Consider the following 21,645-nt stretch of genomic DNA (forward strand, 5'->3'; position numbering starts at 1 on the left):
TATTAGAACTACTAAGAAATAAAACATGAATCACATAAATGGGTATTTTACAATTATAATTCTTCGGAGCAGTAGAAAGGTGCTTGAAACCGACCTTGCAATGTAACCTAATATGGTATCTATGATTGTTAGCTGTTAATGATTTAAATTATTATAAAAATACTAGTTTTGCTCCGCGTCTTTGCGTAGATTCATGAAACTAAAACATTTTATTACATAAAACTTCGTTTAGAAACGAATTGTCTTAAAATATAAAAATTAGTAATTAGGACCGGTTCGAAAAGTCAGTCTTAATCTTAAAATATGTGATAGACGGCCAAGTTCGAGTTAAACTGTTTTTTATGGGGTCTATAAAGTAAGACTTGGAAAAGTTTAAAATAAAATGTAATATTAAATACCTACTGTCTTTTATTTCATACACGAATCACTTCGATACACAGTCGCATTATATTTTGGAGTAAGTACTACGTAGGTGTATATTTAAAAAAATCAGTATGTATGTACCTATTCAAGTCTAATAATTCAAAGTGGTATAATACAGCAAAAAAAAATCTACACAATTTTTTCCTGCTATAAGAACCCATTTATAGTTCATACTATGGTATTTAAATGGAAAGATCTGTTTGTGATAAGCTATTGTGTAAGCTATTGTGCACACATGTAACACACACATGTGATACATATGTATCACACACATGTGTCACAACTCACACATATGTATCACACATATGTGTGACACATATGTATCACACACATGTGTTACACACATGTGTCACACATATGTATCACACATATGTGTCACACATATGTGTCACACATATGTATCACACATGTATCAACATATGTATCACACATATGTATCACACACATGTATCACACATATGTATCACACATATGTATCACACATGTATCACACAATATATGTATCACACATATGTATCACACATACGTATCACACATATGTATCACACATATGTGTCACACATATGTATCACACAGTATGTATGTATGAACACCTAGGCAATAAAAAAAAGCAATGGTCACTTTTCTTCTACAAAAATCAACCCTTTATATTGTTGAAATTTCGTGAAGGTTTTGCCCGTGGTTACGTAGTAAGTATTCGAAGCTTGTTTATGTTATGATAAAACCACGTAAATCCAAGTAGAAAATGTTTTCTGTGGGTACCTTTTGGCTTTCTGTTTGCACAACATCTTGACTAATTATTATTATACGAGTGGTCCTTCTGAATGATTTGCCAACGTTATCATATTGATTGCGGGTTGGGTCACATGGCGTGGTGCAATATTATAAATACGGTAAATGAATATTTATTTTGCTGACAATAAGTTATGGTATGTTGTATGAATGTTGTTGAGATAGCATTCCATCTTTTCGTTTATATTATGATTCATTTCTCAATATTTATATTATTACTTAATACTGTCTATTATTTTTAACTTTATAGAAGTTCAAGCGAGTCACCGATTAATCTAAACGGATTTTAGCCAACTGCGAAGGCCTAGGAAAAATAAGTAGAATTTTTTAATTATTTATGGTTCAGCAATAAAGTAAAAACACAAAAATTTCATCGTGTCTGGGCGAAATTCGTTTTAGATCGATATTCTCAAACCTACGGAAGGTTTTAAATTCGTATTTTTACTTTGAATAAATCATAAAATATTAAATAACTAAGAATCCATGGTAGGTAAACTCTATGTTATTGATTTGATATTTAAAATACTGCCATCTGTTGGTAAAAACTTGAACTAAGTGTAATCGGTCGTAATAAAGACTGTGAATTTTTAAGTAGTACAAACACAAATATAGAGATGGCGCTAGTGATTTTTTCCAAATTTCACATTTTCCTCAAAAATATAAAGTTGCGAAATAATACGATGCAGTAGTTTATATTTATTTAAAATTTAACACATATTATCATAATGGCTTATTAGGCTGCATCGTATGAAAAATAGCGAGTACATAATGTGCGTATATTATTATTATGCGGATCATGCGACTAAGTTTTTAACGTTAGTGATTTAATCCACTCAACACTAGATGGCGTGCTTTCAATACTCAATTTTATTTATTTGAAATATAGAAATAATAATATCTTAAGCAACCTATATGTCTTTACATCATAGTTTTAAATAGTATATAGTGTATGGTCACCACATGGGGTCACCATATATAAAACAAGTAGGTAAGGAGTATGAGAAATAAGACACAAAATATAATTTGTATTTCTGTTTATTCAAGTATTACAATATCGAGACTATTCAAAACTTATTCTAATGACAGGTAAATATAAAAAGTAGGTAATTAAAAGTGGGGACTTAATCTACGGAATATTTGGAGTATAAAAATTATTTTTGTGATATTTTCTTTGCTTTTATGTTTATGCACCTGTTTCATTTGATTTGAGAATAATATTCAATAAAATTCAATAAATAAAATTCAATGTTAACTTTCTTTTCTTTTCTTCATTATTTTTATTTAACTTTTCTAACATTACACAAAAATGAATTACTCACAAAACATTAATTACTGACCGATTAAAAATGGTTTGTTAAACGTATAAATAAATTCAAATATTATTGTCAAAACAAAATAGTACCACAACCATACCACAACTAACAAATTATAACAGAATTGAAATAGAAACGATAACTTTGTTAAAGATTCAAAAAAATAATTAATTACAATATTTGAACCTCCAAGAAAATTATCATTGTGTAACATCTAATAGATATAACAGTATTTTATAGATTTTGATAAAATTCGTTAATATTTAAGACAATTAACAATTTTATCAAAAACTATAATGAGCTCTTAAAATACCATAAATGCATATTAAAGTATTACAACTATAAAATTGTGACTCATTTAATAATAAGATTAGACGAAAAGGTGATTTTAATTATTTATCAATATAGTAAGGCACCTCAAGATTTTGGTATTTTGAAAATACGATTAAACATTAAAAGGGAAATATACTAGTTATTTAGGATAATTCTTAACGCTAAGAACACCGAAGCTTTACCTTAATATGGCATTAATATAAATAGTAATTATTATTAAGAGATCAAAATGTATTATCGGCCATATTGGATGATTTTTTTTCGAACTGTCAAATTTGAAATTTATGACGTCGAACTCCGAAGCGACTGTCAAATTTTGTTTTTTTTTTCGGTATGAAAATAACATCCGACATATTTTCATATTTTTCAAAATCTTTAAAAGAAAAATAAATACCAAAATGATTTTATAATTTGACAGTTCACATCATCTTGGGTATTCTTTAGGCCTTTTGTGAAATGTCATGTTACGCGTTCGATTTTAAGGCTAGGTACAAACGAGGTGGAAAAAGGCAACGTTTTATGCGCGTTTTCCTTTTTTCTTGGGATACATATTCGTTGCAATGTTTCAAAAAGTTATTAGGTATCTCAATATTATAAAAATAATTCATTTTAACTCACAGATACTAAACAGCGACTTGTTTTTGATCGATTACTCTATAATAACGATATAAAATGAATTTCAATCAATTAAATTTACTTTGGTGGCAATTTTATTTAGTGAATTTCTTATTGAATTCAGTAAGGATTTAAGTACATTTGCGAATTCACTGATAAAGTTGAACTTTTTGTACACATTACATAATTCATCTCGAATGCAAGATGTTTAACAATTTTTGTCGCTATTTAGTACAGTTGAACTAATGCCTAAGGATCTGTCTGCATGCAGTATGTTGCCCCTTAATGGCTAAGGGTCTGTATGCATGGTTGCTCCAAAACTTCACACGTAAATCCCGCTCGATGTACTCATAGCCTTATTAGTGTCGTCCTTGTTATCCCGCTCGATGACGCGTCGCCTATGACAGCGTGGACCTGTAAGCAAAATGAATTAGAATTAGCTTTATAGATAAATTAATTATCTAAGTTTGTTTAATTTTAAAATAGATTATTTTTTGTTTTATGTGGTAAAAATATTTTAATTACACAAATTATTGACAATACGGGTTCGGGAAATAAATAAAAATATGAAGCGAGAAAATTTTCCAAAAAACGTCGATAAAAATAGAGACAAAACTTAGTTTAAAAACAGATTCGTTTGTAACCGTCTTAACAATAGCTAAAAAACTTTTACACCCAATAATTATTTCCATCTAGATAAGGAATAAAAAAAAATTCTCCAGATAAGGAAAGCAAAAGAAAATCGATCAAAGAAAAAGATGGTCTGCACCTGACTTTTTCAATGAATAACAGAAGATTCTTTATATTTTTTCTTACATCTAAGACATTATTATCGTTCTAACAACATTTACTCTACACAACTAAAAAGCTTCTTTAGTTGTTGTTCCCAAATGGTAATAAATATGCATTCTACTTTGCATAATTAAAAAAAATAAATTAAATTTTTGACGTGCTAAAATAGTTGCTCATAAATTATTGTTTGTTTGTTTTATCCTTGAATATTATTAATGTGTTAATATTATTCACTATAACATTATGTGCATTGTGCCTGAAATTCTTTCAACCACACCCGTAGCGCCCGAGGCAGAATATAAATTATTCATTCATTTCTTAGTACATGCAAGTGGATGTATTAATTAATTTTTTATTCTATACACGTGTTTGTTTTTTGAACATGCAATTTCAAAGTATATAATATAATCTATGGTAACTATAAAGTTATTTAAGGTTAACCTAACCTTTGCAAAAAGATATAAACCTCTTTCGTGGCGCGAAAAAAAAGATCTATTTTTAGCGCCATAAAATATTTTTAATCTGTATTCCGTTAAACGGCTTTGTAACCCATGACTATATGTAATAAAAACAAAGGTGTATGCCCTATTATACAGTATACCCGATACGCGATTCAAACCTTATTTATAGACGTTGTGTTGCCACATTTATAAAAAGAACGAAATACAGTTCCATAACTCCATTGCTGCTTTTCTTACTACGTTTAAAAGGTATCATGGTTCGCAGCAAGCAATTTATATTACGCAATGGTGATGACACAAGCTTGCTGGCTTGATAGATAAAAAAAATATTAGAACTTTTTGTTGGGTGGTTGTAACTATTATAGCGTTACATGCAATATGATTTTTATTATATGAAACATGTTCTAGACGTATAGGATTACAATTTATGTGATGGCTTATAAAGTAGGTTGGTTGAAGGAAGTTGGAGGTGGTATTTATGTTAAAGTCATATTTAATAAGTTTATAGGTTTAATTGATACCGTTATGAATACCTAAGTTATAAATGAATTAAAAAATTGTTATTTTTATTGCTAAGTGCCCCAAAAATCTCAAATATTTTTTTGAAGCAATACGTTTCCATTTACCTAGACTTCTTTCAAACTCAAACTCAAACAATTATTTATTCAATTAGACTTCTTCTAGAAGCACTTTTGAAACGTCATTTCATATTTTTAACATTTACCACAGATTCGGAAAGCAGTATCTATGGAGAAGAACCGTGTCACTTTTACAATTTAATTTTACAAAATACACATGTAACATCATAATCTATACTAATACATATTATAAAGCTGAAGAGTTTGTTTGTTTGTTTGTTTGAACGCACTAATCTCGGTAACTACTGGTCAGATTTGAAAAATTCTTTCAGTGTTAGATAGCCCATTTATCGAGGAAGGTTATAAGGCTATATTTCATCACGCTACGGGCAACAGGAGTGGAGCCACGGGGGTGAAACCGCGCCGAGCAGCTAGTATATCATAATAATATGCCAAAGAACTGTCCTGTGGTTTTTACGCGACAACCCTCCATGGGTTTTTATCGTCCATATATTCCTTAATACTGTAGTAGGCTCTCTGAACTAGTAGGTACATTTTTTTATACAACTTTTAAATTTAGAACTACTAAACTCTTCTTTTAAAAGCGCATATGAATCTGCATAAATATAAATATTTACCACTGGGTTTGAAATAATACTGCAGAGAAGAGCTAAAGAGAAATTCTGTAATGACCGATTTAAGATGATCAAAACTAAAATAACAGTCTTAAACTTAGACTGAAAGCTTTTTAATTGTAGTATTTACAGACTGTAATTTACGGGATGAAACCGCGCGGCATAGCTAGTCAATTCTACTTTATTATTTTAAATAGATATGACTAGACATCGGATTATATGCACTAACAAAATGCCAAAATATGCATGCAAATATGCACTAATAAAGGCCGAAATATGCACTAAAAACGACTGATATGCCTAAAATATGCACAATACAAAATAAAAAACCTTTATTATTTTTATACATTTAAATCAAAGATTGTACAAAAACAGTTAAATTTTCTTGAAATTAAGTATAGTTTTTGTGTCAATATACAATTAAGCATTTTTACAAAAATTTTCGAGCGCAAATTTGTGACGTTTGTCACCCGCGAGCCCAGTGTGCCACCTTAGACCTTCTCGGGCTAAATCTAGCCCTTTTTTGGAATTCAACCCGTGTTTTAAGTTTTTAGCCCCAAAAGGGTAATCTAGCCCTATTTTGAATTGCTCAAAAATTTACTAAAAATGGAGCCCATTTTGTAATTTTTTGCCATTTTACCATGCCAAAATAGGGTTTGTTTACTCGCTGAGCGTTCTGATTGGCTAATAAAGGTTAGTCGACCAATCAAAACTCCCGCTACTTAACGAAATGTGCACGATTGGTGAAAAAGGCTAAAATATGCACTAACGCCGTAATTAGAGAGTTTTATGCATTTGCATATGCAAATATGCAAATGCATATAATCCGATGTCTAGATATGACTCTATACAAAGTTATTAGCACATGCATAGGTACTTAATAAACGTATTTTTACTTCATAAGCTCCTCCATAAATTACAATGGCGTGATGTTACATGGAAAGCGCAAAAAATCTTAGGCGTGGTTCGCATGTAGCCGCACCTCTAACAATTAGTAGTCCCTTAATGGATGGTGATGTAAATTACTTGGAATTTCGCATTTTTGTCAATATTTGAAGAAGGCTTGGTTGACCGACTGTGGAAAGGGGTAGTTTGTTTTTATTTGTTGATGACGGAGGTATTAAGTGGGGAAGAGATAATTAGATTAGCTGCAGTGATAATGGCTGTTACAATTACATATATAAAAAATGGAATCAAATAATTTGCGTGTGTATTAAGTACGGTGTTATACTGTGTTATAGAAGGACTAACAGCTCGTTTTTTTATTAATATAGAATCAAAATGATGTGTTTGAAAAAAATACGGGAATGCGTAACAGAAAAGCAGAGTGACAGATTCATTTTCATTAAAAAAGACATTTCATTAAAAAGTACTTAAGTATTTTATGTATTAAGTACATATTAGGTATTACAAATCACAATATACACGAATATATAAATTTATAATATACACGATGTTTTCATATAAATTATCAGAATTGGTTTGAAAGGTTTGTTAATTTATTTCGTGATATTAATATCCCCGTATTAAATAACTTTACGATAGGATACCATATCCGTTATTACGATAAATTATTATTGTTTCGCGTTACTATGATATAGGTACCCTAGAGACGTGTCTAAAGCTGTTATTTAGATTAAAAAGTAATTTATCACTTAAGTTAATAAAATAATTATGTGTTTTGTTTGTTTTCAAGGAACTATTTTGTGTTGAGTCTATTTTTAGAGGGGAATTACAATTGGAAAAATGAATCTTTGTATCGATTTCTGTCTTTATTTTTTAATGTATAATAATTAATTATATGATTATAATTTAACTTAACTGCATGAAATAGGTATATTTTCGGTTACGGTCTCTTTTACTGTCAAGTTTTTTAACCACTGATATTTTCTCTTATTTTAATGTTTGTCTGTATATTTCCAATATTATTCGTACCCATTAGATTTATTAGATTATTATTATTTCTGAATTAGGTAAGTTTTGCTATTTACTTCAATTCTATATCTATCTCTATTTCAAACAAACTAAGATAACTTTGTAATAATTCGTCGAATCGAAAAGGTTCATCCTACGTTTTGCAACGGTCGTGATATGCCATGTATGCAGCTAAATAGCTAAATGTTACTTACGATAGAGTCGGATAGCTTTGACAAGGCCGAAAGGAAATGCGTGAAATTCTATTACAATTGATACGTTTGGGCATTTTGAGGTTACAAAAAGCGCGGGAGTTTTGAATTTTGACGCGTTCTTTTTTTTCAGTTGATAGCTTTTGAGGCTAAGGAATTATTTTTCACGCGTATGTTTTTTTTAATTAATTGACTATGGAATTATTTTCTTTTTTTAATTTATTAACTTTATAATAATTGTGTATGTGTACACGTGTACCTATATGGAGTGGTAATATTTTTGATTTAGAAACAGGATACAAGATTTCGCGCGTTTTTTTAGAATACCGTAGTGAATATTAAGTAATTGAATTATGAAGCGCGCGAATTTAATTAATGTTTTTTGTTTGTTAGGTAGTTGTTACTAAATGATACTGCATATTCATTTGTCTGTAATATAGACACAACGGTTATGGCTAAACAAGATTAATTATTATAATATGTTCATTAAATTGTTTATTAACATAAATTAATGTTAATTACATGTAAATTCTAAATTAATTTTCATTATATTATTATGTTATAAATGACTGTTTGACTGTTGTAACGACGTAAATGTAATATTACGTAATACGTTGCTTTACATTAGGTTTTTAGCCAATGAAACTTATACAGTTATAATATTAGTTGTGTATGAACTTAAAATAAAATGATTGATAGAAAATGATATAACTTACCAGAATAACTAAAGATACAGCGTGGGAACTCTCTTCTGCGCTCCCAGAGACAACTTGTTCCCAAGTTTCTTGTAACCCTCGTTTTTAATTCTACATTTTGGTTTCTCATTCGTTTCAACGGGACAGCCTTTCAGCTCCCACACTAGATTCGTCAACGACTTTGGCCTGCTCAGTTTGCGCGAACGTTTTTCTGGCAATTTTGGCCCGTTGCCAGAATCACCAGACGTTCTTCCGCCAGAGTGACTCGAGTCCAAAGTGCCATCTAATTCCATAGCTTGGTGTATGTTCGACAGGCTTTTGTAACGTATATTAAATATCGGCGAATCACCTTTCGTCAACGGCCTTATTGGACTAGTTACTGGACTAGGGGTCTCTTTCGTCGGCGAATGACTCTTCTGTGTGAACAACATTCTACTCTTTGTATTGCTCATGTTGTTCTTAATGTACAGCTTAGGTAGATTCGGTACTGGCGCTAATACTTTCTCCTTTATCGGCGTGGGCGTTATGGCAGTTTTACGAGATCGCTTCTCTGCTTTTTGGTTCAGCGGCTTCTTTGTTGGTATCGTCTCTATGGGCGGCGGTTCTGGTTTTATTTCGGTTATAAGAGGCATGTGTATAGGTGTCGGAGCGGGCGATGACGGTGCAGATTCGTGTCGAGATATATCATTGCAATACGACGCTTTTATAGTCTTCGGCAGCGGGGCAAAACCCCTGACGTAATCGTAGATTTGATCTATTTCGTCGTACTCATCGGGGATGCTATTCTCGTCTCTATGGCTGCTGTAAATATGGTTGTGTTTGTTCATGTGCTTGTGGTGATTAGCTGAATCGGAGGAAGCGCTTCGACGTAAGAAATAGCCAGTTTTGATTAACGGTGGTGCGTGAAGGGGCGCGTTCAAGAGCCTCTTAGGATCACCGAGTTTTCCGTCTAGTACGTGAATTCTATCAACTACATCTATTAACAACCGATTGCACTTTTCCACCAGCCTCGAAAATTCCATGAAATTCTTTATCTGTTCCTCATTTTTGCACCTTAGCATTTTCAAAGGTGCCGCTAGAGGTAAAGCAATGAGCAAGTTGCCTTCTTTTTGCAAAGGCAACGCGAAGACGTGGTCTTCTTCGAATATGGATAAGAGGCGTATCTCTGGTACGAAATGACTGGCACTTTTCAAGCCTCTCGGTGGCGTTCCGTGAACTAATCTCACTGTTATTGGCAATCTTTTAGTCAATAAAGTTTTAGCTGTGTGAACGCCACTTATGTTTTCTTCTTTCGCAATGGCCGAGAACTTTCCCCGTTGATCCAAACTTAATAATACCGTATCACCTTTCGAGTCAGTACATTTCAAATATTTACTCTTCCCTAAAAAAACTTCTCCTCTGGGCATTAATACTTCACCAGCTGGCAGATTTCTCGCGCCATCAGCTGTTATGTTTCCATCTAAATCTGTTTTAGCGCATATAACTCTCACTGGTTCTCTTACTAAGCACCCGTCGTCTAGTTTTCGTCTAGATAGCTCTGATACTGACTCTATACACCTCACAGCCCTGCCTTCTTCACTGAGTAGTTCGAAGTATCCTTTATACGTGTCGGGGATAGCGATTCTCGGTCCAATACTGACCATGCGTCTGCCTTCTTTCAATTTAATGGCTTGAGCGATGATCTTCTTTCTCTTTCCCGCTGAGACGACGAGGGCTGTGCTCTGTAAGCCAGGGCTAGGCAGTGTGGGCACGCCGAGCCCTCCGTACTGTCCTTTGATGATCTTGGCCACATTTGGGAGGCGGTTCTTGACGACGAACTCCCGGAGGTAGAGGCCTTCCTCAGACCAGCGCGATGCTGCAACTACGACTTGCCCGTCAGTGGCTGCCATTGTTATGTCACATCTGGAATGGAGAAAGGCATAGTCAGTACATTGATTTGATATATTTATAACTTAATCTGTTAGAAATTGAAAAGGTACGAGATTCTTGTAATAAAAATAATTGTGAATTAGATTCTCAATTATATGTACTGCAATGCGTATGAACATTATGATGCTTCATCAATTACGTCACCGATACTATAAAATATTTAAACGTAATCAATAATCATAGTTGTTATGTTTACTTTATAGCGTACGGCCAAAACAAAGTATAGGTATTGGTAGAGTTACAAATCACAAAGTAAAAGAATTCAACGACTCTTGAATTAACTAACAATTTACATAGACAATATAAAATAAAAGATACCGTTCGAGAGTCTCAAAAGAAAGAGCAGGTTCTTTATTTCACGAAGGTCAGTGCTTCGCCAAAGTGTTCAGAGATTTAGACCAGAGATAACACTCGAGACAATATCTTTTATGGTCTATGCTTCATAGAGCTGAGTGGACTTAAAGTCATGGCCGTTGATAGATACAAATTGAAAGAGGGAAAATATTCAAAATTTGAAACTTATTAGATTAGGTTGTCAAGGGAAGGGATTAAAGTTAGAAATAAGGAGAGAAGGTATCTCTAGTAATGTGAAGGATTTGCGAAATTAGGCCACTAACTATATTATAATATGTTCTTTAATATTATGATTATATATGTTACTACCGTCTAAAATTAAATAGAAATGTCTATACAATCTATAGATTTTTGTGTTATAATTTCACAGATACTATGCGTCGTGTTGCAATGATATCGTTTCAGATTGTTATATTGTGACTTATTAGTTGATACAACACAACATAAACCAAATTATTAATATTTTCATGCTACACAGACCTCATTTTATATACTTAAATTATGTAGGTTTTATTATAAAAGTCCATTAGAAAAAAATTACCATTCCATCCAAATGATTTACACGCAATATAATACAACAGTAATCCAAACACAAAACAGTTACATCAATTTCATAACAGTTAGGGAATGCACGTAAAACCGCGTGAACCAATAAGTGTGGACGGACCGCAATGTTTTTATCCATTGCTCTGATAAAGTACAGTTACGTAAAATGCAATGATTCACTTCTAAAAAGTTGTGCGTATGCTAGTGGTACAGTGGGAGATATAATTTATTTGGTTTGATTAATTTAACTAATTTAAGAAACAAATTAATAGATTATCTCTGGAGTAAGAAATCCTGCACATATTAAAGTAATACATTAGATCAGGTACCCTTTTTTACAGGCATTTACTCCAGTCGGAAGTTGTGTCAATATTCATAAGAATTAGATCATTTATTAATATCATCCTAAGAAGAAAAAGCAGAAGTGGAATATTAACCAACACTCTGCTACTAAATATACCTATGTAGTTATAATTTTCCACATAAGTTTGAAAAATACATATTTCTTACTAGATCGGAGCTTTATTTATTAACTTTTCCCTATTTACAAATTTTAGTTTAGAGAATAACAGCCGTACAAATAAACGAGTTATAACATTTTATGCAAAGAATTAACTAAGAATAAGGAAAAATCATACAAATAAACACGAAATAAATGTAACCTAGTATAACTTCGTAATAAGTATTCATACTAATGCTATTCCGTCCTTATTACGGCTACCACCCTAGTATAAGTCTGACATAACCGAGTTATAACATATCTTTTAGTACATTGTGATGTATTTTACAAGTTTTAGAAGCAATTTTCAATCTAAATTTGAGATAATAGCAATGAGAGTAATACGAGAAGTAGAAAAAGTTGAGCAAATTAATAATTTCATTACTTACCTATTGAAATGGAAAATTTTGTATGAAATGTCAAAATATACGAAATTATGAAAAACCCTTTTGATATTTATAATGATTTATTTATTTGCAACATGCGCCAAACCATACATACATAAAACTTATTTCTAAAATCATAATAATATACACTTTCGTTGAAAATATAAATCTTCTAAGCTTGGAGTTGTATGTTTTGAGTACCAGTTATTTGGCAACTCTCTTTCTCAAAGTGGGTTTATCTTCTGTTCTCCAGATATTGGATAGCGTTATCATTTGCTTGCATATTTAATGATATAGGTATTTAAATTATTTCCAATAAATATTTAAAAAATAAATAAACAGAACATCGTATGATGAAACTTCACAACAAATTCGACGAAGTCAAACGAGCGTCAGCAAAATGACAGCACCAAGGCTTAACCGTAGACAATTTCAATGTTTTTCATAATTTTGTGAATGAATTGCGACGTTGCCGCTTCGCGCCTATTGCATAGCGTGAGCATAGTTACGTCGCGGTCGACGTTATTCCAAATTTATTTGTAAGAAATTATGACATCCTTATTCTTTATTTATTCTTATCATATCTATGCATTGCATAAGGTTTGAATAAGCAAGTTTTTATTTGTACGGCTGTAAGATTTTTATTAAAACTGTTTTAAGTCTATGACATTATTATTATTATTAATTGGTTGTTTGTAAAGTAGGTTTACGATCGAGATGTTTACGTGATAACGTCTTATTGGTGGCAGCGCTCGAGATGAGACGGGAGATCGGTCCGTCTCTCTCTCGTTATACCTGCGACCGCGCTCGTGAGGTTTTGGTGTGACACAAGTTTCTGAACATGTCACCCGACTAAAACGATTTTAAAAACGTTATCACGTTAAAAACTATATCAATTTAACACATCATTCAACATTTTTGTCTATTTATCGCACAACAAAACTCAGACATGAGACAACATATGAATTAAGTATTTATTTATATCAAAACAGTCAATTAACATATGAATCATTAATTCATAAATATATTTTTCTAAGCCCTTGCGAGTTGCGCCCAGTGTGCCACCGGTGTTACGTAATGCGGAACGTAATGTTATTCGGCATAAGCCATTGTTTCTGTACGTTGAACTTCATACGTTACATAACCGTTTAATTAAGCTTTGCCTTCTGTGGGGGGTCATGTGCCATAAGCAATATTGTTATCTATACTGGTATTATAAAGAGTTTGTTTGAACGCGCTTATCGCGGGAACTACTGCACCGAATGAAATTATCTTTCGCCATTTCATTTGTTTGTGATCCCTGATTGGTATACTAGTCAATAGTCATGGAGCGTGAAGAGGGAAGGAAGATATTATGAATGTTTGTTTGCATTCAATCCTAAAAACTACTATTTGATTTTTACGAGCAGAAAGCTAAATTATTACAGAGTGGCTCTTCGTACGTCCAAAGTCGCCACTGCCTAACAACGATTCAACACCACGGCAATGATGCTTTGGTATTTTTAAATTTATTTATTGCCACAAAATTTATCATGCTTTATGAAGTCATATCATATTATTCAATTAATTGTTAAATTAAAATAATTACATTATCAATTTTACGGACCAACTATAACTGAAAATTGTATAAACAATGTGAGATTTGACATATTTTGTTCTTTCAATCAAAAACAGATGATACGGCTTATATATCCATTTATCAAAAACAACTGGTCGCATGTAACAGTTTTATACTCTGTACAAGTGAATCCGTTCGCACAAGCTAGTCCACAAACACTGTCAAGTCATCCATTATTGACAAAACAAACGCCTGTCCATTTGATCCAGCGAGATATCGACACAATAGGAGAATCGATAAAAAAATATAATTTTTCGACTCGATCACGACTCGATGGCACGATTAGTTTTGTACCTCGGGGTATTCTAGATAACTGTACTGGAACTCAGTTAGACAAATAAGGCTCGTCTGGTAGGGCTCTTGCGTAAGCGGGAATAGAAAAAAGACACCATATCTATACTTAATATTATAAAGCTGAAGAGTTTGTTTGTTTTAACGCGCTAATCGCAGGAACTACTGGTCCGATTTGAAAAATTCTTTGGGTGTTAGATAGCCCATTTATCGAGGAAGATTATAGGTTATATATCATTACGCTAAGACCAACAGAAGTGGAGCCACGCGGGTGAAACCGAGAAATCATTTTTTAAATTAGCGGTTTTTCGCGAAAACTGATAAAAAGTATCTAGAAACAAAATTAGTAAAACAAACTTATAATCCAGTCAGTGTGACAAAAGAAAGATATTCCTCTTTTTTAATGTTGGTTAAAAAGTGGACATGTCAAGATTTATGTAACCTATAATAATATTATATTAAAGACAGAGTTATTTTAAGACAGCGTTCGTTAAATATATCCTATCCATTAATGTAAGGTTTTAATTTATTTGAGCCATTAAAATTCTTGCGCTAATTTAAGGGTTTTGAACGGAACCAAATTAAGATTTGTAGACTTTTTCTTTTACATCATTAGTAACTTGCATTTGATAAACAAAACCAGTTTTGAATCCCAGTGATTTGGTAAAATATGTTTATTGCATTGTGACAGTATTATTATGTATTTTTAATACGTTTTTTTAGCTTCGAGTGTATGTTTGTGACTCCTCCTTTACACTCGATTTTGTCCAACTTTAAACTGACAGATTTAATTCAAACATTGTACACTTTTCATGGATTGGTGGCAATACAATAAGATCATGTGTCTAAACGTGTTTGTTAAACTATATTTATTACTAGCTTTCCGCCCGCGGCCGCGTTCCAAAAAACCCGCATAGTTCCCGTTCTTGAAGATTTTCCGGTATAAAAACTCTATGTGTGTGTCAAATTTCATGATGTTGTAGGTATTTGAGTGAAGGAGTAACAAACAATTTATTATTTAACAAACATACAAACTTTCGCATTTATGATACATATAAGTAGGATATTTTATTTGTGTGTAATCTTTCTGACTACGAGAATTTAAACAGGACATTACATGAATCTGAACCAATTTTCTATGACTATTATAATTTATCATTTAAATCGCTCGTTTTGTAGCCATCTACCATCTCCCTGATGGAGTCGCATTTCCCATGTTCTTGTTATTGATGTCGGTTCTGTCTCGCCTTGTTAGGACAAGGTATATTACAGATCTGATTATGGGAAGTATTTTTAATATGCTTACAAAACAATGTTGTTTAAATCTATTTAGTTTTGTTATCATAATTATCTATGACGTAGGCAAGTGTAAGGTTAAAAGCCTAAAATAACAAGGACCACAACTTTTTGGCGGAATTACGGGAAGTATTTTTAATATGCTTATACGAAACAATGTTTAATCTATCTATTTAGCTTGATGTTATCGTCGTTATTAATCGTGAACATTGTCAAGAAAAAACCTAAAGTTATAAGGAGTACAGGCCTTTTGTAGTTTTTGCCAATTTCTTTATGATATTCTTACAGTGGTATTAGAACTACGGTGATGTAGGCAATATGCAGGCTAAAAGAAAATAATATTCGTGTTTAATTCAAGATTAAAGATTGATTTAATTATCTGCATATTGTCATCATTCTAATCATAATATCGTGTAGTTCAATTTACCATACCTATTTGGCCAGCATGGTGGATGATGGCCCAAACATTCATAGATCTACATTGGGAATACAATTATATTTATTCATAAAGAACCGTGCATAGAAAACATGCCTATTCACTTAGTAACAGTTTTAAATATAACAGCCACACATTTAAAAATACCTTTATAAATAAATAAAACATTTATAAAATAAACAATGATGAAAAAGCCGAATAAAAAGTTACATTTGAGACGATAAATAAAATGGACCAAATCGTAAAAAATGGCGTCCAATTAAAGAATTGTGTTCGTGTGATAATTGGACAAGCAAATCGTTCTTTAAAACAAAATTACTGAGATGAGTTGCGTTTTTAACCGACTGCGGTTGAAAAGGGTAATGTTTTATATTATAGTACTTATTTATTACGTTTAATATGGTTTGTTTTTTTACGTAGGGAGATTTATATTGTAGCTGAAAATAACGACGTATTTTTTGGAAATACGTAAGTATATACTACGTGTATTTTGAAAATAGGTTGTTATTAAGTATATTAAGTGTATACTGTATATATGTAAATAGTTAAATAGTTATATACGTTGCTTTTTAAGAATAATAACGAGATCTTTTACATGCTGAAGAATGTTTTCTGATATGCGAAAGTAACTATCCGTCTGAACTCTGAAGGTATCTTCTTCACATACAAAATTATTACTTGAATTGAAAAAAAAATACGTGTGGCACTCGGGGACTGCCGCGGTAAAGCGAATGCATGCATATGCTATGCCTTCAAGCCACTTCTTCGCGCCCGTCGAAGTGGGGAGCGTGAGGTTTTTCGTTACGCAATTTCTGGATTCGGTCCCCGCGATAGAAGCTATGCAGTATGCAATAGCTTAAAAAATACCCATGTATATACCACATATATACCCATGTACTATATGAATGAATTTATATTGTATCGGAAATAATAATTTCATATCATGAATGAAAAATACATTAATTTCACTGTTGTGTATAGTGCGTAAACGTCACCTAAATCGAATAGAATTTCTTGAAATAAATTGATCAGCCGCTGAAAGGCGAGAACACTTCGTGACAGTTGAAGTAATGATAGCCCAATTAGTACATTTTATTACAAACTAGTTTGTTGCCCCGGCACCGCTTGCATAGATTTTTATTTAACTTTGTTCGAAATATGTATAAAAATTAAGAAAATAAGCGATGCAGGGCCAAATAAGCTAGGTACTTGTTTTATTAAAAAATCGACTAATAAGAAGAAAAGGTTTTTCCCATGATTTCGCTTGTGGGTTAAACATGAAAAATTAAGTAGTATTGGAATTAATAAGAACGACATAAAGTCCTTATCATGTATCACATTTATTTCATACTATCATGTTTTATTGATTTTTTTTGCGTTTTAAATAGTAGTTAAAATCTGACTCCTACACTAGGAAAAATCTTTTATGTACAATTTCAATTTGTGACATATTCTCTCAATATCTTTGGCACAGATAACATAATAAGCTTTGGGAAATATTACTCACTTAATATTGTTTAAGAAAAACACAAACCGTTAAAACTCAAATTCTAAGGCTTTGTTATAGCCGCTAATTGTTTTGTTAATTGACAAATATTTAAATGAGTTTGTCAAGTGTGATTTAAATAAGTACTTATGCTTTTAGGCTTTATGTATTTTTATACCTATTATTGAAAAAAGGTTTTAAGAAGAAAGCATGGTGTATATATATATAAACGAAGGAAGGATATCATAATTTTTATAATAATAAAGGACACAAACATTTCAGCGATAAATTTAAATTTTAAACGATTCTTCAAGTCTGCTGCTTCTTTATTTATTTCTTATTAACCGACTTCAAAAATATAGAAATCAGGAGGCTTCTTCCACTGCCTTAATTTTTTAGGTACTCTTTTTTCTTTCATTCACAGTTATTTTATGAGTTCTATTATTAAGTTATCATATTCGTTTTATTAGTATGCCCCTTAAAGAAAAATACATTAATTTCTTACTTACGTAAGAAATTAATGTATTTTTCTTATGTAATTTTTAACATAGCTCATAGAGTTCTCTTAAAAATTTTCCATACACATTCTCCGTAGAACCAAAAGGACAGTAAACAGACAGTATTGACCACATCGTATCGACATATTTGACCGGTTTTTTACGCGTATTTCCATACAGGAAGGGAAGTACCGTTGATACCGTTATGTTTCTAAACCTGTGACATCCATTTGGCATTTACATTCTGAACGCGTAGATGGCTAACGAGACTGGTTGGTGCCTGGCTTATGTATAGACTAGCTGTGTCCCGCGGCTTCGCCCGCGTTTTCAAAGAAAAACCTGCATAGTTCCCGTTCCTGTGGGATTTCCGGGATACTAGCCTAAGTCTTATTCTGGGTCTTCAGCTAGCTACACACTAAAGTTCTTTGTAATCGGTTCAGTAATATTTGCGTGAGAGAGTAACATTCATCCATACATTAATCCATCAAACTTTCGCATTTATAATATTAGTAGGATATGTTGATACAAAATTTGTAGTAAATCCATGCAGTTTTTTATTAATAACCTAACTTTTTAATGAACTGTCCGAATGTTATCCCGCCATCTAGGCAATCTAGCTCATAATCATATAGCATTTTCTAAAATCAATTATCTTATAAAATCCTAATGTAATCTTTGATAAGCACGGAAGTTTATGCATAGAAATAAGAAAAATATTCAAGTTTATTTACCTTGACTCAATTAAAAGATATAGATATTAGATAACGAAAGGTCAAATGATTGACTTTTAAATTATTTTTTGTATAAACGGATGTCGCTTATGGTTAATGATATTATGCAGTCAAGTAATCGAAAGAGGGTTGTCAACTGAATAATTATAAATTATAGGGTTGTCACCAATTTTTATAAAATATATAAAAATTGGTGACAAGTGACAACCCTATTTTATAATATTACTTTTTTTGGTTATGTCACAGAATAGGTACTTAATAGGTTATACATATAAGACCAACCAAACGTTACATATTCTTCGCTTTCTACCATAATAAAGAAATATAATACCAGACTAGCAAAATAACCGTGAAATCACCATTTTATCTAACACTTTGCGGTTGCTTAGCAACGGTTAGCCCATAAAACAAGTGTTATAACGCGTAAGCCTAATTGAAGTGCTAAAACTATATTAAATTGCGTTATATTTTGTTAAAACTGTTATATAAACTTGAAAGGGTTGTTGCGTACAGTTGCGTGCATATTAATAGATAGAATAAAAAAAAATTATTTGCTTAAAACATGGTACAAAGTGATATCAAAAATATAATTGATCTGATGATCAGCGAAATATTATTGTTTCGGTTATTATAAAGCATACAAATATACGTAAAATTAAATTACATACAATCAAATATTAAAGTAAAATTCCAATATAATTAATTGAAATATCATTCCATATTTAAGAGAACTTTTTAAATCAGGAACACTTTAATATTAATAAATAAGGTAAAATCACAGGTAAAAACACATTGTTAATCTATAGCTAATCATAATATGAACAATGAAAACAAGACGATGAATATGTAAATTATATCATACAGTTTCGTTCAGTCTAACGCCGCAAAGAGCTAATTATAATACGCCAATCAGTTCCCTAAAAATGCTGTCTTATCCAAAACTATGGTAATGTGATTGAAGTATTTTTGTTATAAAAAAAAAACATTACATAAACAATAAATTATAAAGTGAAAGTGGAAATAAATGTTTATATTGCAGAAATAACGAAACTTTTCTTTAGTTGTAAATTGGACCTTAGGACTTTCTTCTTTAATGGGAATACCAGAATTTAGAAAAGAAACTTTGTGACTTCTGCCATACTGTAGTGTAAGCTTTTATGTTTATTACTTCTTTTCTTTTAATATTTCTTCCAATTCAATATCAAACAATTCTGTATGCAATAAAATGATATATCTCAGATTAACTTAAAATCTTTTTTTTATTTTTATCACGTGTGAATAAAACTTATTTTTTATACATTATAAGTAACAAAAGGTGTCCCAATAAGTTAGTTCAAACTGTAAATCTTTCTCATGGGTGAACGTCCTGCCAGGACCTACTGAGATTGAGACAAACTTGCATTTTAATGGCGTGTTCCGTTATTTACGGCCATAATTGTAAATTGACGAACTGTTATTAATGATCGTAAATACTTTATTAATTGATTTTATGATTTGAAAATGATGAAAGGTTATTCGGCTTTGAGATTAATTTTTATTGTTTTTTCATGTTATGTAAAAAGGTTTATAAATCACATTCATAAATATGAAACGTCCAAAGATTAGTAATTAATCATCTAACTTAGATAGAGTTTTCCTCGAAAAATACTTTTTGGAGTGAGCGTCATGGCAATACAGTTAAAGAAATTTCACTTCTGACACGTGTGCTCAGCACACAGATTTTTTACTTTTCGACATAATCGCGTAAAAACAAATCAATATTTCCAGAACAGTAAATATTAATGCTAATTGCGTCTAGTTTTGTATGTATGTTACTCAATCACGTGAAAACAGCTATAACCAGAAGTAGGTCTCTTATTAGTCTAGACATCATCATCAATCTATATGTTTGTTTGTCTAGATGTAGATAAGGAACGGAAATGTTTATAACATCAGACATGCCAATGTTTGATTTATGCAAATTTACATTATTTCATGTATGCTGGCGCCTAATATAAAACGAATTAATACTTAATATTTATAATTATAATTCGTTGATATTTTCTTACATATGCCAGCATAAAAAGGTTATATTTCAACAAACTTCAAAATATAACATTGATGTGAAAACTTCTCCGTTTTCTTAGCATAGTTCATAAACTTCATGTAATTATGATCACTGTAACAACTCATATTATATAAAAAAATACTTAAAATCAATCATAATAAAACCCATCACATTATAAAATTCCAGACGTTACTTTATAAATTTGGTCACTAGATGGCGCTGAAACTGAAATGTGAAAAAATCAAAATGTCCGTCACTACGCTCATGACTTGCGTCGTAATTGATTGAGATGGTTAAACCGCGTTAATTGAACTGGAGTTTAACGGATCGCATAAATGTGTAGTAGCGTTATAGTGGCTGTGAAACGGGCGATTAATTAATCTGGCTTTGTTTGGGTTAAAAAACAAAGCCTTTGTTTATTAACATAGGTTAGGGTAGGTAAAGATGTAATTTTCTAATGGTGAAACATATTTTGAAATCGAACGTGTAGTTTTTGAATACGTAAAAAACAAACAAACAAAAAAATCAAATCTCTCCTCTTAATAATTTTAAACGTGACCTGCCCTGTCCTTTGCCCAGGATATTATCTTATATATAAAATTCTCGTGTCACAATGTTAGTCTGCATACTCCTCCGAAACGGGTGGACCGATTCTCATGAAATTTTCTGTGCATATCGGGTAAGTCTGAGAATCGGCCAACATCTATTTTTCATATGTACCACGGGCGAAGCCGGGGGGGACCGCTAGTCTTATATATAAAATTCT

The 21,645-nt window shown here is 31.7% G+C and overlaps 1 protein-coding gene across 3 annotated transcripts in view; it reads right to left on the reverse strand.

Annotated features, from left to right (window-relative positions):
* Positions 1-2,234: 2,234 nt before the first annotated feature.
* The window catches only part of sano (CABIT domain-containing protein serrano), a 113,462-nt gene continuing 94,051 nt past the window's right edge, over positions 2,235-21,645 (reverse strand). For all 3 annotated transcript variants that reach the window (XM_089709315.1, XM_089709316.1, XM_089709314.1), the window contains 2 exons: positions 8,785-10,665; positions 2,235-3,890 (listed from right to left, as the gene is read on the reverse strand). In XM_089709315.1, the coding sequence (XP_089565441.1) occupies positions 8,793-10,652 (1,860 nt within the window). In that variant the 5' untranslated portion in view covers positions 10,653-10,665 and the 3' untranslated portion in view covers positions 2,235-3,890; positions 8,785-8,792. The remainder of the gene's footprint in view (positions 3,891-8,784; positions 10,666-21,645) is intronic.

This window comes from Colias philodice, chromosome 22, assembly GCF_061535455.1.
Source record: "Colias philodice isolate Cphi_HAF_F1 chromosome 22, ilColPhil1 Martin Lab GWU primary, whole genome shotgun sequence".
Classification (NCBI taxonomy): Eukaryota; Metazoa; Arthropoda; class Insecta; order Lepidoptera; family Pieridae; genus Colias; species Colias philodice.